The sequence below is a fragment of the Nicrophorus vespilloides genome, unplaced genomic scaffold, assembly GCF_001412225.1.
Source record: "Nicrophorus vespilloides isolate i.1.1-1 unplaced genomic scaffold, Nicve_v1.0, whole genome shotgun sequence".
Lineage (NCBI taxonomy): Eukaryota > Metazoa > Arthropoda > Insecta > Coleoptera > Silphidae > Nicrophorus > Nicrophorus vespilloides.
The window spans coordinates 26,332-38,906 of record NW_017100106.1 but is presented as its reverse complement, the minus strand read 5'-3'; the positions used below and the strand labels follow the sequence as shown (position 1 = coordinate 38,906).

Below are 12,575 nucleotides of genomic sequence, written 5' to 3'. Positions count from 1 at the left end.
ACATGTAAAATTAATAACTTCGTTTGTTATATACACAATGATAGCAATTACAATAATGCAATCTTATCATCATACTATTTATGCATAAATACCTTATTTAAGTTTGATACATTTGTTTGTCACAAAGCTTTTTAATAATTAATTTAGTTATATTCGTTATTATTCATTTTCAACCGTGTGACTAACATTTGTTTTGACACATACACATTTTAACTTAGGTGCTAAGTTTTCCAGATAATATTACATATTTTTTTTAATTATTCATAAAGTACGCTTAGATCTCTGGAAGAATAAATTAAGTTTAAATTAATCAAGATTTCATGTAAATTATAACAAAGATTAGCTTATTCGATGAATTACCTATTGGATTATTATAATTATAATATACTTTGTTTTGCGCGAAAAGTATAACAAAACTAATATCAACTCTATCAAGTCTATAGTTTATATAGATCATTTATATAAATAGATAGACCATAAAATAACGTAATCCTAATTTATTTCAAAATAAACTATCAAAACATTAAGAAAAACGGAATAAGTTTGATTTATATATGCAGAATTCTAAGAATTATAAGATGAATTGAATAACATCTATCAAAACATTAAGAAAAACGGAACAAGTTTGATTTATGCATACATATTTCTAAGAATTATAAGATGAATTGAAAACTAACACATTAATTTCGATGCTTTAAAATTTTATTTGAAGGTGATTTTAAATTCAAGAATAAGCTGAAAATAAGAATATAAATAAGGGCAAGCATAATAAAATAAAGAGGTAGTCCTTTTAAAATGATATATTTATAAACTTAAATCTAATGTAGAAATAACATGTAATCAAGTCTTAATGATGGTAAGCGTTGTAACTGGGAATGATGGCTTTGGCAACGAAGGTTTTTTGGACGACTGGTTGTCCCTTGTATTCAACCTCAGCATTGAAACCATTGTGTGCATCAGCGGTGTAATGAACGATACGGGTGACACCATCAGGTTGTACTAAGGTGTAGTATCCCTTGACAACATCTCCGTCACGTTCTTCGTGCTGGTTCTTTGAGTCTCCAGTGTGAGCATCTTGGACGGCGTATTGGAACGAATATTGAGGATAGGCATCTGGGTACACTTCTTGGTGAATAGCTTTAACTACTGGAGCATAGTGAGCGACTGGAGCAATGGTCTTCACGACTGTCGGTCCATGATTAATGGATGAGTAAGAAGATGCTTGATGTCCTCCACCATAATATCCAGCTTGAACGCAAGCTATGAAAGCGAAAACTGCCAAAATCTGAAATAAAAAAGTTGTATATATTTCATTTTTTAGTGTATTTATGGATATTTACCTTAGCGAACATGTTTAGCTTGAAATGGTTCTTTACTGACTGATTTGATAGATGGTTTGGGCGCTTTATATACGAGAAATTTGATAGTGAATGTAGAGTGGCGAAAAAACGGTTTGTTCCAAATATTGCGAACGTTGCCCAATCGAGAAAAAACGGCAACAATAAGAAAAGCGAAGTGCGTTACATGTTGCAGGTATCTACATAGACAATACTAATTTGTAGTAATGAACTTGGAACGTTTTGTTCCGCACATGTCATGCATAACTCAGAACAAATGCATACCCAAATATTTGGTAATTCTCTTTGAAATTCCATTATGAAATCCTTTTGTTAGATTTTTTATTTCACTGTCATTATTTGGAAATTACAGATCAATGTATATACTAATAAGATATTTTCTAATCTAGTAAGTTAAAATTGTAATGACATATACGTAACTATAATTTTAAATATTTTTTAATGTAATTTATCATAATATTTTAGTAATTATTACATAATTACTTTAATTAGTTAAATTAAATATATTTAAAATCTGTTATGAATATGTGAAATACAATGCTCATATCTAAGTTTTATACATTATTTATTTGTTTATCTACTGGTGTCACTGTCATGTATTAAGAACATATTTGATAGAATTTACTATTTAGTACTAATATTATAATATTAAAAAAAGTTTAAAAAAAATATAATTTGTAAATTATACAAATTAAGCATACGACGATTAACGAATAGGATGTGTTCTACAAAATTACATCATTAAACGAATCCTCGTTCTTAGAGGTAAATATACTATTACTATAATGGAAATACGTTCCTTCGTAAAGAAAATGATTTTTTTTTAACAAATAATGTAATAAATATAAATAATAAAACTTAGATTTAAAGTGAAATCATATTTAAAAATGTTAATCTAAATTTTATACATTATGTATTTAACAATTGCCTATTCTTCCTAACTCAGAATGATTTTCATTACAAAAATTAAAACGTCATTTAAGCACCTTTTTAAAACTTGGTTATTAATATATTTCATTAGGAACTTGTTTTATTTAGCATTCAATAAATTTATAACTTCCGTTTCATAGCCATTTTCGTAATCTATTGCTATATAATTACTTTGATCCAATTTTCTTCTTTTATTAAAAATGGCTATCTTTTTGTGGACTTTGTTATATTGAAGCTTTGATATCAAGGTTTCCTAAACATACTAATTAAAATGTTTGTGTCTTATGTTGTGATTCTTATTTTGTTTTATAACATCGTATAAACTAACTAAAAATAATTCCTATTGAGAAATTAAAGTATGACAAGATAAAAATGCGAATATTACAAAGAAAATATAATGGAAATTGGAAGTAATGCGATAAATAAAACATTTTCTTTGTTCATGAATGAAATAGTTTCATTTAAAAGTAAAATAGATAAGATTTGTCATGGTAAAATCCATAAAAGGAAGAAATAATAATCATTCCGTAAAAGGTTGAACTTTTTGGAAACAAGGCGGATTTTATTAGAAAGTAAACAACTGCTTATCTAGGAGTTTCAAGGAATCAATCATCTCGATCAACAAATACTTTCAAAACTTTGTTGTAAGTAATTATTTGTTATATTTTTTTGTAACTATAATGATGGTTTTCTTAAATTTACCTAATATATTTGTTTATTCATAAGTAAACATTTTTTATAATAATCATGGTCTAAAAATATATTTTGTATTTCACTTATTTAGTATTGACTACATAGGTCATCTCCAAAAAGTTATTTTTCATTAACGAAAGATTAAAATAATGTAATGAGTTGTTTAGAATTAAGAAATAATTAATGAATGATCTATGGCCGTTAATAAAGCCCTTATAAACGGTTTATGTTTGTTGTGATTTGAATTATAAATACGTATTGATTTTTGTTTATTGTAAACATTATTATTATTATTTAATAAATAGTTGAAATAAGTGTTTCAAATTGCTTATACAATAAATTGTACTTTACTAATTGAAATATGAATTGTATAAAATAGTGATTTCATAATAAATGCATTTAAATAAAGCTGAAAGACTGCTGTCAATACTCCTTCATATTCGTATTCGAACATAAAGGAGTTTGTTATTATATTGTGTTTATTGTTATTATAATTACAATGGGCTTCATTGACGTCTTCATAATACTAAATATTGTTTTAATTGAATTGATAAAAATAAAAATACTCTGGGTATCATTTTCTTATATAATACAATGTTTATTTATTAATATAAATATTTTTATTTGGAAATAATTAGTGGAAAGTATGGAAAGGATATTTTTAAATTAAAAAGTTAAATGTGTTTTAAGTATATAGCCTCGTGTATTTATTAAATATTATAAATCATAAAAGTAAGTATATATATATATATAAATTGATAAGTGTATGAATAATGAATATGATATGACATCAATGAACAGAGATCTCTTAATTATATACAATGTTTATAAGTAAATGTGAAGTGGGATTTTAATGGTGGTAGGCATTGTAGATGGGCGCGGATACGATAGTTTTGGTTGGGATAATGGCTTTGGTGATAACAGCTTTCTGAACGGGCTGACCTTGGTATTCAACTTGTGCGTTGAATCCGTTATGGTCATCAGCGGTGTAGTGGACAACGCGGGTGACACCGTCTGGTTGCACAATGGTGTAGTAACCTTTGACTACATCACCGTCGCGCTCTTCCTGCTGGTTCTTTACATCACCGGTGTGTCCGTCTTGGATACCGTACTCAAATGTGTACTTGGGGTAGGCATCGGGGTAGATTTCTTTGACGACCGGAGCTAAAGCTTTGACAACAGTTGGTACTTGGTGGTAGGTCGCGACAGGGGCGGCATACGCCACCGGTGCTTTGATGACTGTGGGCGCATGGTTGATGGAGGTGTAGGAGGATGCCCCATGTCCACCGAGCTCGAAGACTCCTGCCTGTGCGCAGGCTACAAAAGCGGATACGGCTAAGATCTGGAAATGTAAACCGAATAATTGAAATGTATGGATAAACAAGTTTTAAAATTAAAGGCTCACTTTTGCTATCATGTTGTAGTCACTTGAGATCTCACCGCTGTACTGATACTAATTGAACACGCCTGGTTTCTTTTTATACCCGATTCGTTTTCGTTGAAAGTTACTCGCTTTTCGTACTTTACGCAATCGCGAACTGGGGCGGCTCTAAAAATATGTTTAAACATTTATTGAGTCAATAATCTGTAAACGAAGTATAGAAAATTGTTATAGTTTATGAACATTAAATCTACATTTTTTAAATATTAATTTACTTGTGCATAGTAGGAATTAATTATTTCTATCATTGCAAAAAATCTTAAACATGATTTATTTATAAATACAATAATATATACGTATAAGAGGATATTTGAAATTAATAAATAATATTTAAATGTTTATAAATATTGTTATTTAATTTTTTTAATTTTAAATTAATAGAGCGATTTCCCTATCAATTTTATATATTACAAAAAAAAGTGAACTATTAGCTATAATAATGTGTTTTCTATATATTACATCTTATATATTACAGTCACATATAAATATTTTGGTTATTAAAATTTTAAACATAAATAGTTTTAAACTATTCAATATTTATATTTAGTTTGACTTGACTTGAAAATATTAATTTTTATATAAAAATGTTATTATAAAAGTTACTTTTTACTAAAAATAAATGATTATTGAATACATAATTTTAGTAATAAACTGTTAGAAAATAAAAATTTCTTTTTTTCTCAATAATTAGGTCAGTTGATGTCACATACAAAACATTTCTGAAATATTCTATAAAAAATCAAAATGAATTTCTGTAAAAGATACGAATAAAATAATAAAATAAATAAAAATGTAATACATGGACTCCATGAATAGGTATGAATAAGGACACAGTGAATCATATTCAAAAGTCATCTATTCCTAATGCTGATATTAAATACTTCTGCACTATATGAATGAGATGATTACCTAATTGAAAATGAAAATAAATAGAAATTAGAAAAAAAAAAGAAGACAAATGATATAAAATTACGACCAGTCCTTTTTATTTTTAAATATTTCAGTATTCCAATTGTATAACCATGTATAGAAATATTTTGCAATTGTCTATAAAATATAATGTTTTTTTTTTCTTATAAAAATATTATATAATCCAGAAACATCCTGCTTGATATATGAAAGAATTCAAGTGATGTTTACATAAATAATAAATATTTCGAAACTGGTTTAGTCAAGTGTACTCGTACTTTACCGGTTAATATTTGCAAATAAAGAGATTTGATTGTATATTTATACATAAATAATAATATAATATAATCTGTATTTTCCCTTTTTTATAATCTTTGAAAATATAATTTACATTTTCCTATTTAATATTTACGAAATAGTATTTACAAATTAAAAAAAAAGATTTAATTAAACGTATATTTTAGTAAAACAATCAATGCAAAAAATGTAATTGTAATATAAAATATCGACCCTCAACCTTCTACGTTTTGTGGGTGTCTTGTTCATCGTTATCAGCAAATTCTTCTACCATCAAATAAAAAAAAATATAAAAATTCCATAGTTTTTACAATAATATTAATATTTTAGATTTAAAATGGGCCAATAAACATGAGGAAATATTAATAGCACGACAAAATAGAACTTTCATACGCACTTTACACGATTAAAAAAATCCACAATAGAATATTACAATTAAGTTTCAATTAAATTTTTCAAATCGAACTATAGCGAATCCAGTATAAGAATTTTATTCAAAATTATAAACTCATGAAGTAATGAAAAATAAATAAATTAATATTCTCTTTTCTCGACAAAAATAGACATGTTAAAAAGTTTCTAGAGTAGGCAATAGGTCATAAATCATAGAAAATATATTTTTTAAATTATTTATTAACAAGTGTCAAATTATATACAATAACAATAGGTCATATTTTAATGGTGGTATGCGTGGTAAACTGGAGCGGCTACAGCTGGAACAACAGCCTTAGCTACTACAGCCTTTTGTACAATTGGTTCTCCTTTGTATTCGACATTGGCGTTGAAACCATTGTGGACATCAACGGTGTAATGGACGGTACGGGTGACACCATCAGGTTGGACCAAAGTGTAGTATCCCTTTACTACATTACCATTACGTTCTTCATGATGATCCTTGATGTCTCCGGTATGGGAATCTTTTACTCCATATTCGTAAGAATAATGAGCTGGAACATCAGAGTAAATTTCCTTCTTGATGACTGGGGCTACGACTTTGGCAACAACGGGAGTGATGTGTGCTATTGGAGCAACTGGAACAGCATGAACAGGTGCTGCGGCTATATTCACAGTAGAATATGAAGTAGCATGTGCATCATGATGTAACTCAAATACTCCAGCTTGAGCAAACGCTACAATAGCGGAAATGGTCAAGATCTGAAAAAAAAGAAAATTTTATAGAACTTATAACTTTAGTTAGAATATGATATACAAATTATTGAAATATGCCTTAATTTTAATTTTAAAGATTTAGAAAAACAAAAATTATAATTGCTAAAGTACTACAGATATAATATAGACAATTTTATATTACTTTGAGTGATAAGAATAATCATCATTAGACAAAGTAAGCAGATAATTCTTGCAATTAAAAATTAAACACTTACTTTAGATAACATAGTTATTTTTCGAAGAGAATGTTTGTTTTGAAAACCAAACTTGATACTGATGTAGATCCAAATTGGCTTTTGGTTTATATACGTGCTCCATATAATTAATGCTCTAATTATAATACATTACGCTATGCATTGATTAATTTCAATATTACAAAACTGAGCGATTTATGTAATAGTATCCGAATTATCTATCAATATGAAATTGTATTTTAATCAGGTACATTATATACACAGAATCAAGGTTCGATACTTGCCGAAGGACAACGCTCCGTATGTTTTGATTTTGTCATGTAATGGAAACATACTTTTCATTTTTATCTTAAATTAAATCAATTTATTTACATTTCCCAATATCTATTCCACAAATAATAGTATATTTGATGTAAATTGTTCTTACTTTTTTAAAATTATTTAAGAATTGTTAATTTATTTATTATGTTCGTATGTTATTATTTATATTAGTTTATTATATAGCTTTTCCTATTGTTGTAGAAAAAAATGTTTTACTTATTTAAAATTGTCAAATTGAAGTTTTTGTGATTTTTTTTTTTATGGAAACACCGGATACTCTGGAGTTACTTAACTAATTTATCGCAAAAGGCAAATTTAACGTAAGCATTTCAAAACTATTATACTTAGAATAATAACATATATTATAGTAAATAAAAATAGTAAACAACAAATAAAAATGAAATTATAAAATAATAATAATTATTTCTAATGAATTTTTATATTTAAATTACATATTATATTTTTACATAATATACATTTTTTGGTATATATAAAGCAATTATGAGGCAGTTAATTAATGAGTAATAATTAGATTACCGTAATAGAGGTGGTTTTATTAATTTTTCTATACAATTCAAATAATATTGCATTTTATATATATATATTTGTGGAATACAAAACATGAGTGATAGTCAATACAATAAATATATTTTAAATTTGAGATTACGTATTTTTTTGTTATATTATTAGTCAGTAAAATAATGAGTACGGCTTCGATTAGTTCGGATTCACTACTAGTATGACTTTAGAATTACTTAAAATTTCTTAATTATTCAACTCAGAATGAATATGGATATATAAAGTAAATCGAGTCTAAAAAGGGTAACGACTAATAATAATTTCTCTTTCTTCCATATAATACTGAAACAGGCACGGTCTAAAAAGCAAGTAATTTATATAATTGAACGCGTTACTTTTATTTTTTGCTTGGTGCTCGCTACAAATTACCAAATTATACTTATGCAGAAAATTACATCAGACGGCCGAAATCGATCATAATGCGATGGCAACATTCTTTAAACTCATTACCCGTGAAATGCACATTAGCCGCACACTTCAGAATGGTTAATTCAAGTGAACAAGAGAGAAGAAAAGAGAAGAGGAGAAAACAACATAACGTGGACCGAATGGGAATTGGCCTTTTTCTGAATTGCACTTTAAATTTGTCTCCGTTCCTTCGTTTCGTCATCTCTCTTTCTCTCGCACAATCGGCGAGAATTTAAATAAATAAAAGTGGGTTAAATTGAATGAGAGATACTTTAAGTTAACATGCTTATTTTTAATTGAATGGGAGTGATTGGGCTTTTAACGTTTCCTTATATATATAATATTATTATTTCTTTTCTTATACAAGCATTGCGCGCTCGGTTTTTAACGCACACGATGTCGCAAGAATACATTTCTTTTTTTTACACACACACACACATTATTGAGCAATTTTATCTGGAGCAACTTGAATAAAGAAAACGAACGAAAAAATGACCGACGGTAAGTGCCTGTATACATGTAATAATGATAAACGCATGTGCGGCTCCGAAGGTGGAGGTTTACATAAATCAATGCAACAAAAAATATACTAAATGAAACGAAAGAGAAAAACGTTAAATCGAGCATTTATTGTCCGGGATAAATCAGCGATTAAAGTAAATTATATTCCATTTCGTATCCAATATATCCTATAAATCACGTTAGTTAATATCTTAAATATAGTTTTCTTAAATGCTTTTTATACTGATTTACTATCGTTAACATTATATAGCATTCCTTTTTGGTACAGGTGATAATTTTTAAGATCATAGAGTTTTAATTATTAAAATTCGAATGGGCAGAAATAAGATAGCCCAAACTAGGGCCAATTATAAATACAAGTATTATTGTCATAACTTCTATATTTTTTAATATTTCGATAATTATGTAACATGTACAACTAAAAATTTCTTGTTTAATTAATGTAATTTGACACCTGAATATTTTATCATTTGAGAAATATAAAAAAAGATGTCTTAATGCAAGATTTTGAAATGAATTTTGTGATTAATAAGTTCTACTTTCTAGTCAATCAAGTTTTTCTTCCATCTTCCTAATTGGCAGTTTCTTGTCCGAATCTGTGATGCATTGTTAATCTTGCACTAGACTGCCATTCTATTACATCTCGTAATGGCAAAGGCTATGCTATATTTGTAATTATTAACTGCGTTTAACTCTCGTACGCAAGTAAAGTAATCAATGGGCTCCAATTGATATTATAAAATTAAAAAGAATTGATCTCAAAGGAGTAGACTTAAAAATATATTGCTCTAATAGACCCAGAAAACATACTCAAATTTATTACTAGATAAATGATTTTTTTTAATATGCTTTTAAATGTAATTAATAATATGATTGAAATGGTATTTTGTAAATCAATATTACGTATTGCTGTGTCTAATCTTATGTACATACCGACATGATTAATTATAACGAGTTATGAATATAATTCACAGACTAGAAAAATCTCATCGAGAGCAGCGACCGGACATGGAATAAGATAAACAGTACCATTCCACTCTTAGTCTTCAAATTATTTATCTACTACCAAATCACAACTTCTATAGTAACAGTAATTAATTTTGTATGTAGATTATGTTTTTAAATTTAGACCCAGATAAAACTTTAACGTAAGAACTATCGCCAATTTACAAATAACGCTATGTAAAACCAGTTGAATTAAATTTATTTATTAATATCTGAGACTCCACATTTGCCAAAATTCTCTTAATAATTTGACCGATATATGGATATAGAGAACCTTTTTTTCAACAAGATGGTGAAACAATCACATTTTTACAGTCCAATTTCCCTACTCGCTTAATTAGTAACACCAATTTGCCACTAAAATCATGGCGCCTTTAGACTTTTTTTTCTTGATACGCATTGATATACATGGTCATTAGCTTAAAGATACATATAAAAATTAATATTTATATCTAAGAAATAAATAATTAACTAAGACTATACCTGCATTTAAAATAAGCTTATAGCAACATATTCAAATCAATAAAATAAACAGTAGAAAATAGGCAATTCATACATCTAAGAAATATGCTGTAATATTTCGAGTGATCATAAAGACAAAGTTTATGCCTATAAGTCAGAGACAATTCAAAATGTGATATATAATTTCAAGAAAAAAATAATTGTGGTCTTATATAAATAATCTTCCTAGTTTACATAGGAACAATGAAATCTTGATTATTATTATTCGTTGTTATTTTATTAAAAAATGCATATTGTTCACTTTTAAATGGAACACCCTTTGTGTTGTGTTATATAATTTAGTTATTTATATTTTATAAATTATATAAAACAAACAATATTTTAATTAGTTACAAAGTTATTAATCGTTATTTCAAAAGTAATATCACAGGTAGTAGATATATAAATAATTAATATTTATTGCATTAATAAAAAAATAAACATTTTCATACAAAAATAAAGCAAGTTCTGAAAAATACTGAAAAATAATTCTTTTAAATGTAATTAATTATTGGAACGTGGCAGTGTGTTTGTATTTGCGAGGATGCAAAAAAAATGCGGAGGTAGATTATGTTTAAGTAATTTAAATTGAATTTAAGGAATTTTATATAATTAGAAATAATTATAAATAGCACAAAGTTTTTAAAGCGATTAATACTTCTATAATATGTACATAATAGTAAGCGGTGTTCACAACACTTGGAGAATGTTATGTAAATAATATTTCGAAAATTAAATTTGAATAATGCTCCCATATATAAAGCAATCTATCTGCCTAATATCGGTATCAGAAACTTTCGACTTCTCGTAACGAAATCAAATCCAAACAAATAATGATTGCTAAGGTAATATTAAATACTGTTAATAATCAGTTTTCAACAATTTTTATTTATAGATTTTGGCTGTATCTGCCTTTGTGGCCTTCGCTCATGCCGGAGTTATAAATCTTCATCATGATGCCCATGCGACATCTTATTCCTCAGTAAACTTTGCTGCTGAGGCACCAGCCCATGTCACTCCAGTCGTTCATGTTGCTCCTGTAGCTCACATAGCTCCAGTAGCTCACGTTGCCCATGTTGCTCCAGTTGTTGCCAAAGTCGTAGCTCCAGTAATCAAGAAGGAAATTTACGCTGATGTACCAGCTCATTACTCTTACGAATATGGAGTTAAAGATTCCCATACCGGAGACATCAAAAACCAACACGAAGAACGTAATGGTGATGTAGTCAAGGGATTTTACACCTTGGTCCAACCTGATGGTGTCACCCGTACCGTCCACTACACCTCCGATGCACACAATGGATTCAATGCCAATGTTGAGTACAAAGGCGAACCAATCGTTAAAAAAACTGTAGTTGCTAAAGCCATTGTTCCAGCTGTAGTAGCCCCAGTATACCATGCCTACCATCATTAAATAATGTTTTTGTCGTTGTTATGTTTTCTATAAAATTCAATAAAATAAATGTAAAAAATAGTTACTACTAGCTCAATTAATAATATGCCTTCAATTCATAATTTTCATGGGAATTACTAAATTACATTTCAATAGATAAAATATTGTCACCAACCTTTTTATATATTTATTATTATATGTGCACATATAACGTGTCTATTAAATTTACAAAATGATACTTGTGCGTGATCATAGAAAGTTCTTACTTTTTTTTCCTTTGGATCATAAAACCTTAGCAAGAAAATGATGATGAATATCTTATAAAACCGCGATGTTTACAATCATTACAATCAATACAATTATAGATTTAATACTATTATACTCATAGGATAAGACTTTACAATGAATAAACTACAACGGGATGATCCACGGAGATCTTTCATCCAGGCACACGAGACAATATTTTATAAATTTTTAATAAATTCATGTATTTTAGAGTATAATTGCTTAGAAGCTCATGATACAATTTATTTGGTTGATTAATTTAGCCGAATGATTAATTATTTCTTGGAATATCTATAATACATAATAATAAATAAAAATATTGATTTGAACAAACATGGTACAAACTTAATAAAATAACACAATAAGAAAAATTAAACCAAATTGAATTGCTGCAAAGTGCTACTGACCATAGGTCTTTCTGTCCTAACTCATAACATTAATATTGCTGGATATTTTATTATAATGAATTTGCAGAGGATTATTTGAATAGGTCGGTTTCGGAATAGCTTCAAGGATAATTAATAGGTTAACATAAGATATCTCATTGCTATTTGTGTAGCAAATCTACA

The 12,575-nt window shown here is 27.6% G+C and overlaps 1 protein-coding gene across 1 annotated transcript; it reads right to left on the bottom strand.

Annotated features, from left to right (window-relative positions):
- Positions 1 to 847: 847 nt before the first annotated feature.
- LOC108568250 (cuticle protein 19.8-like) lies at positions 848 to 4,398 on the bottom strand. The gene is made up of 3 exons (XM_017929224.1): positions 4,387 to 4,398; positions 3,868 to 4,323; positions 848 to 1,285 (listed from the first exon to the last, which is right to left on the bottom strand). The coding sequence occupies exons 1-3, from the start codon at positions 4,396 to 4,398 to the stop codon at positions 848 to 850; spliced, it is 906 nt and encodes a 301-aa protein (XP_017784713.1).
- Positions 4,399 to 12,575: the final 8,177 nt, after the last annotated feature.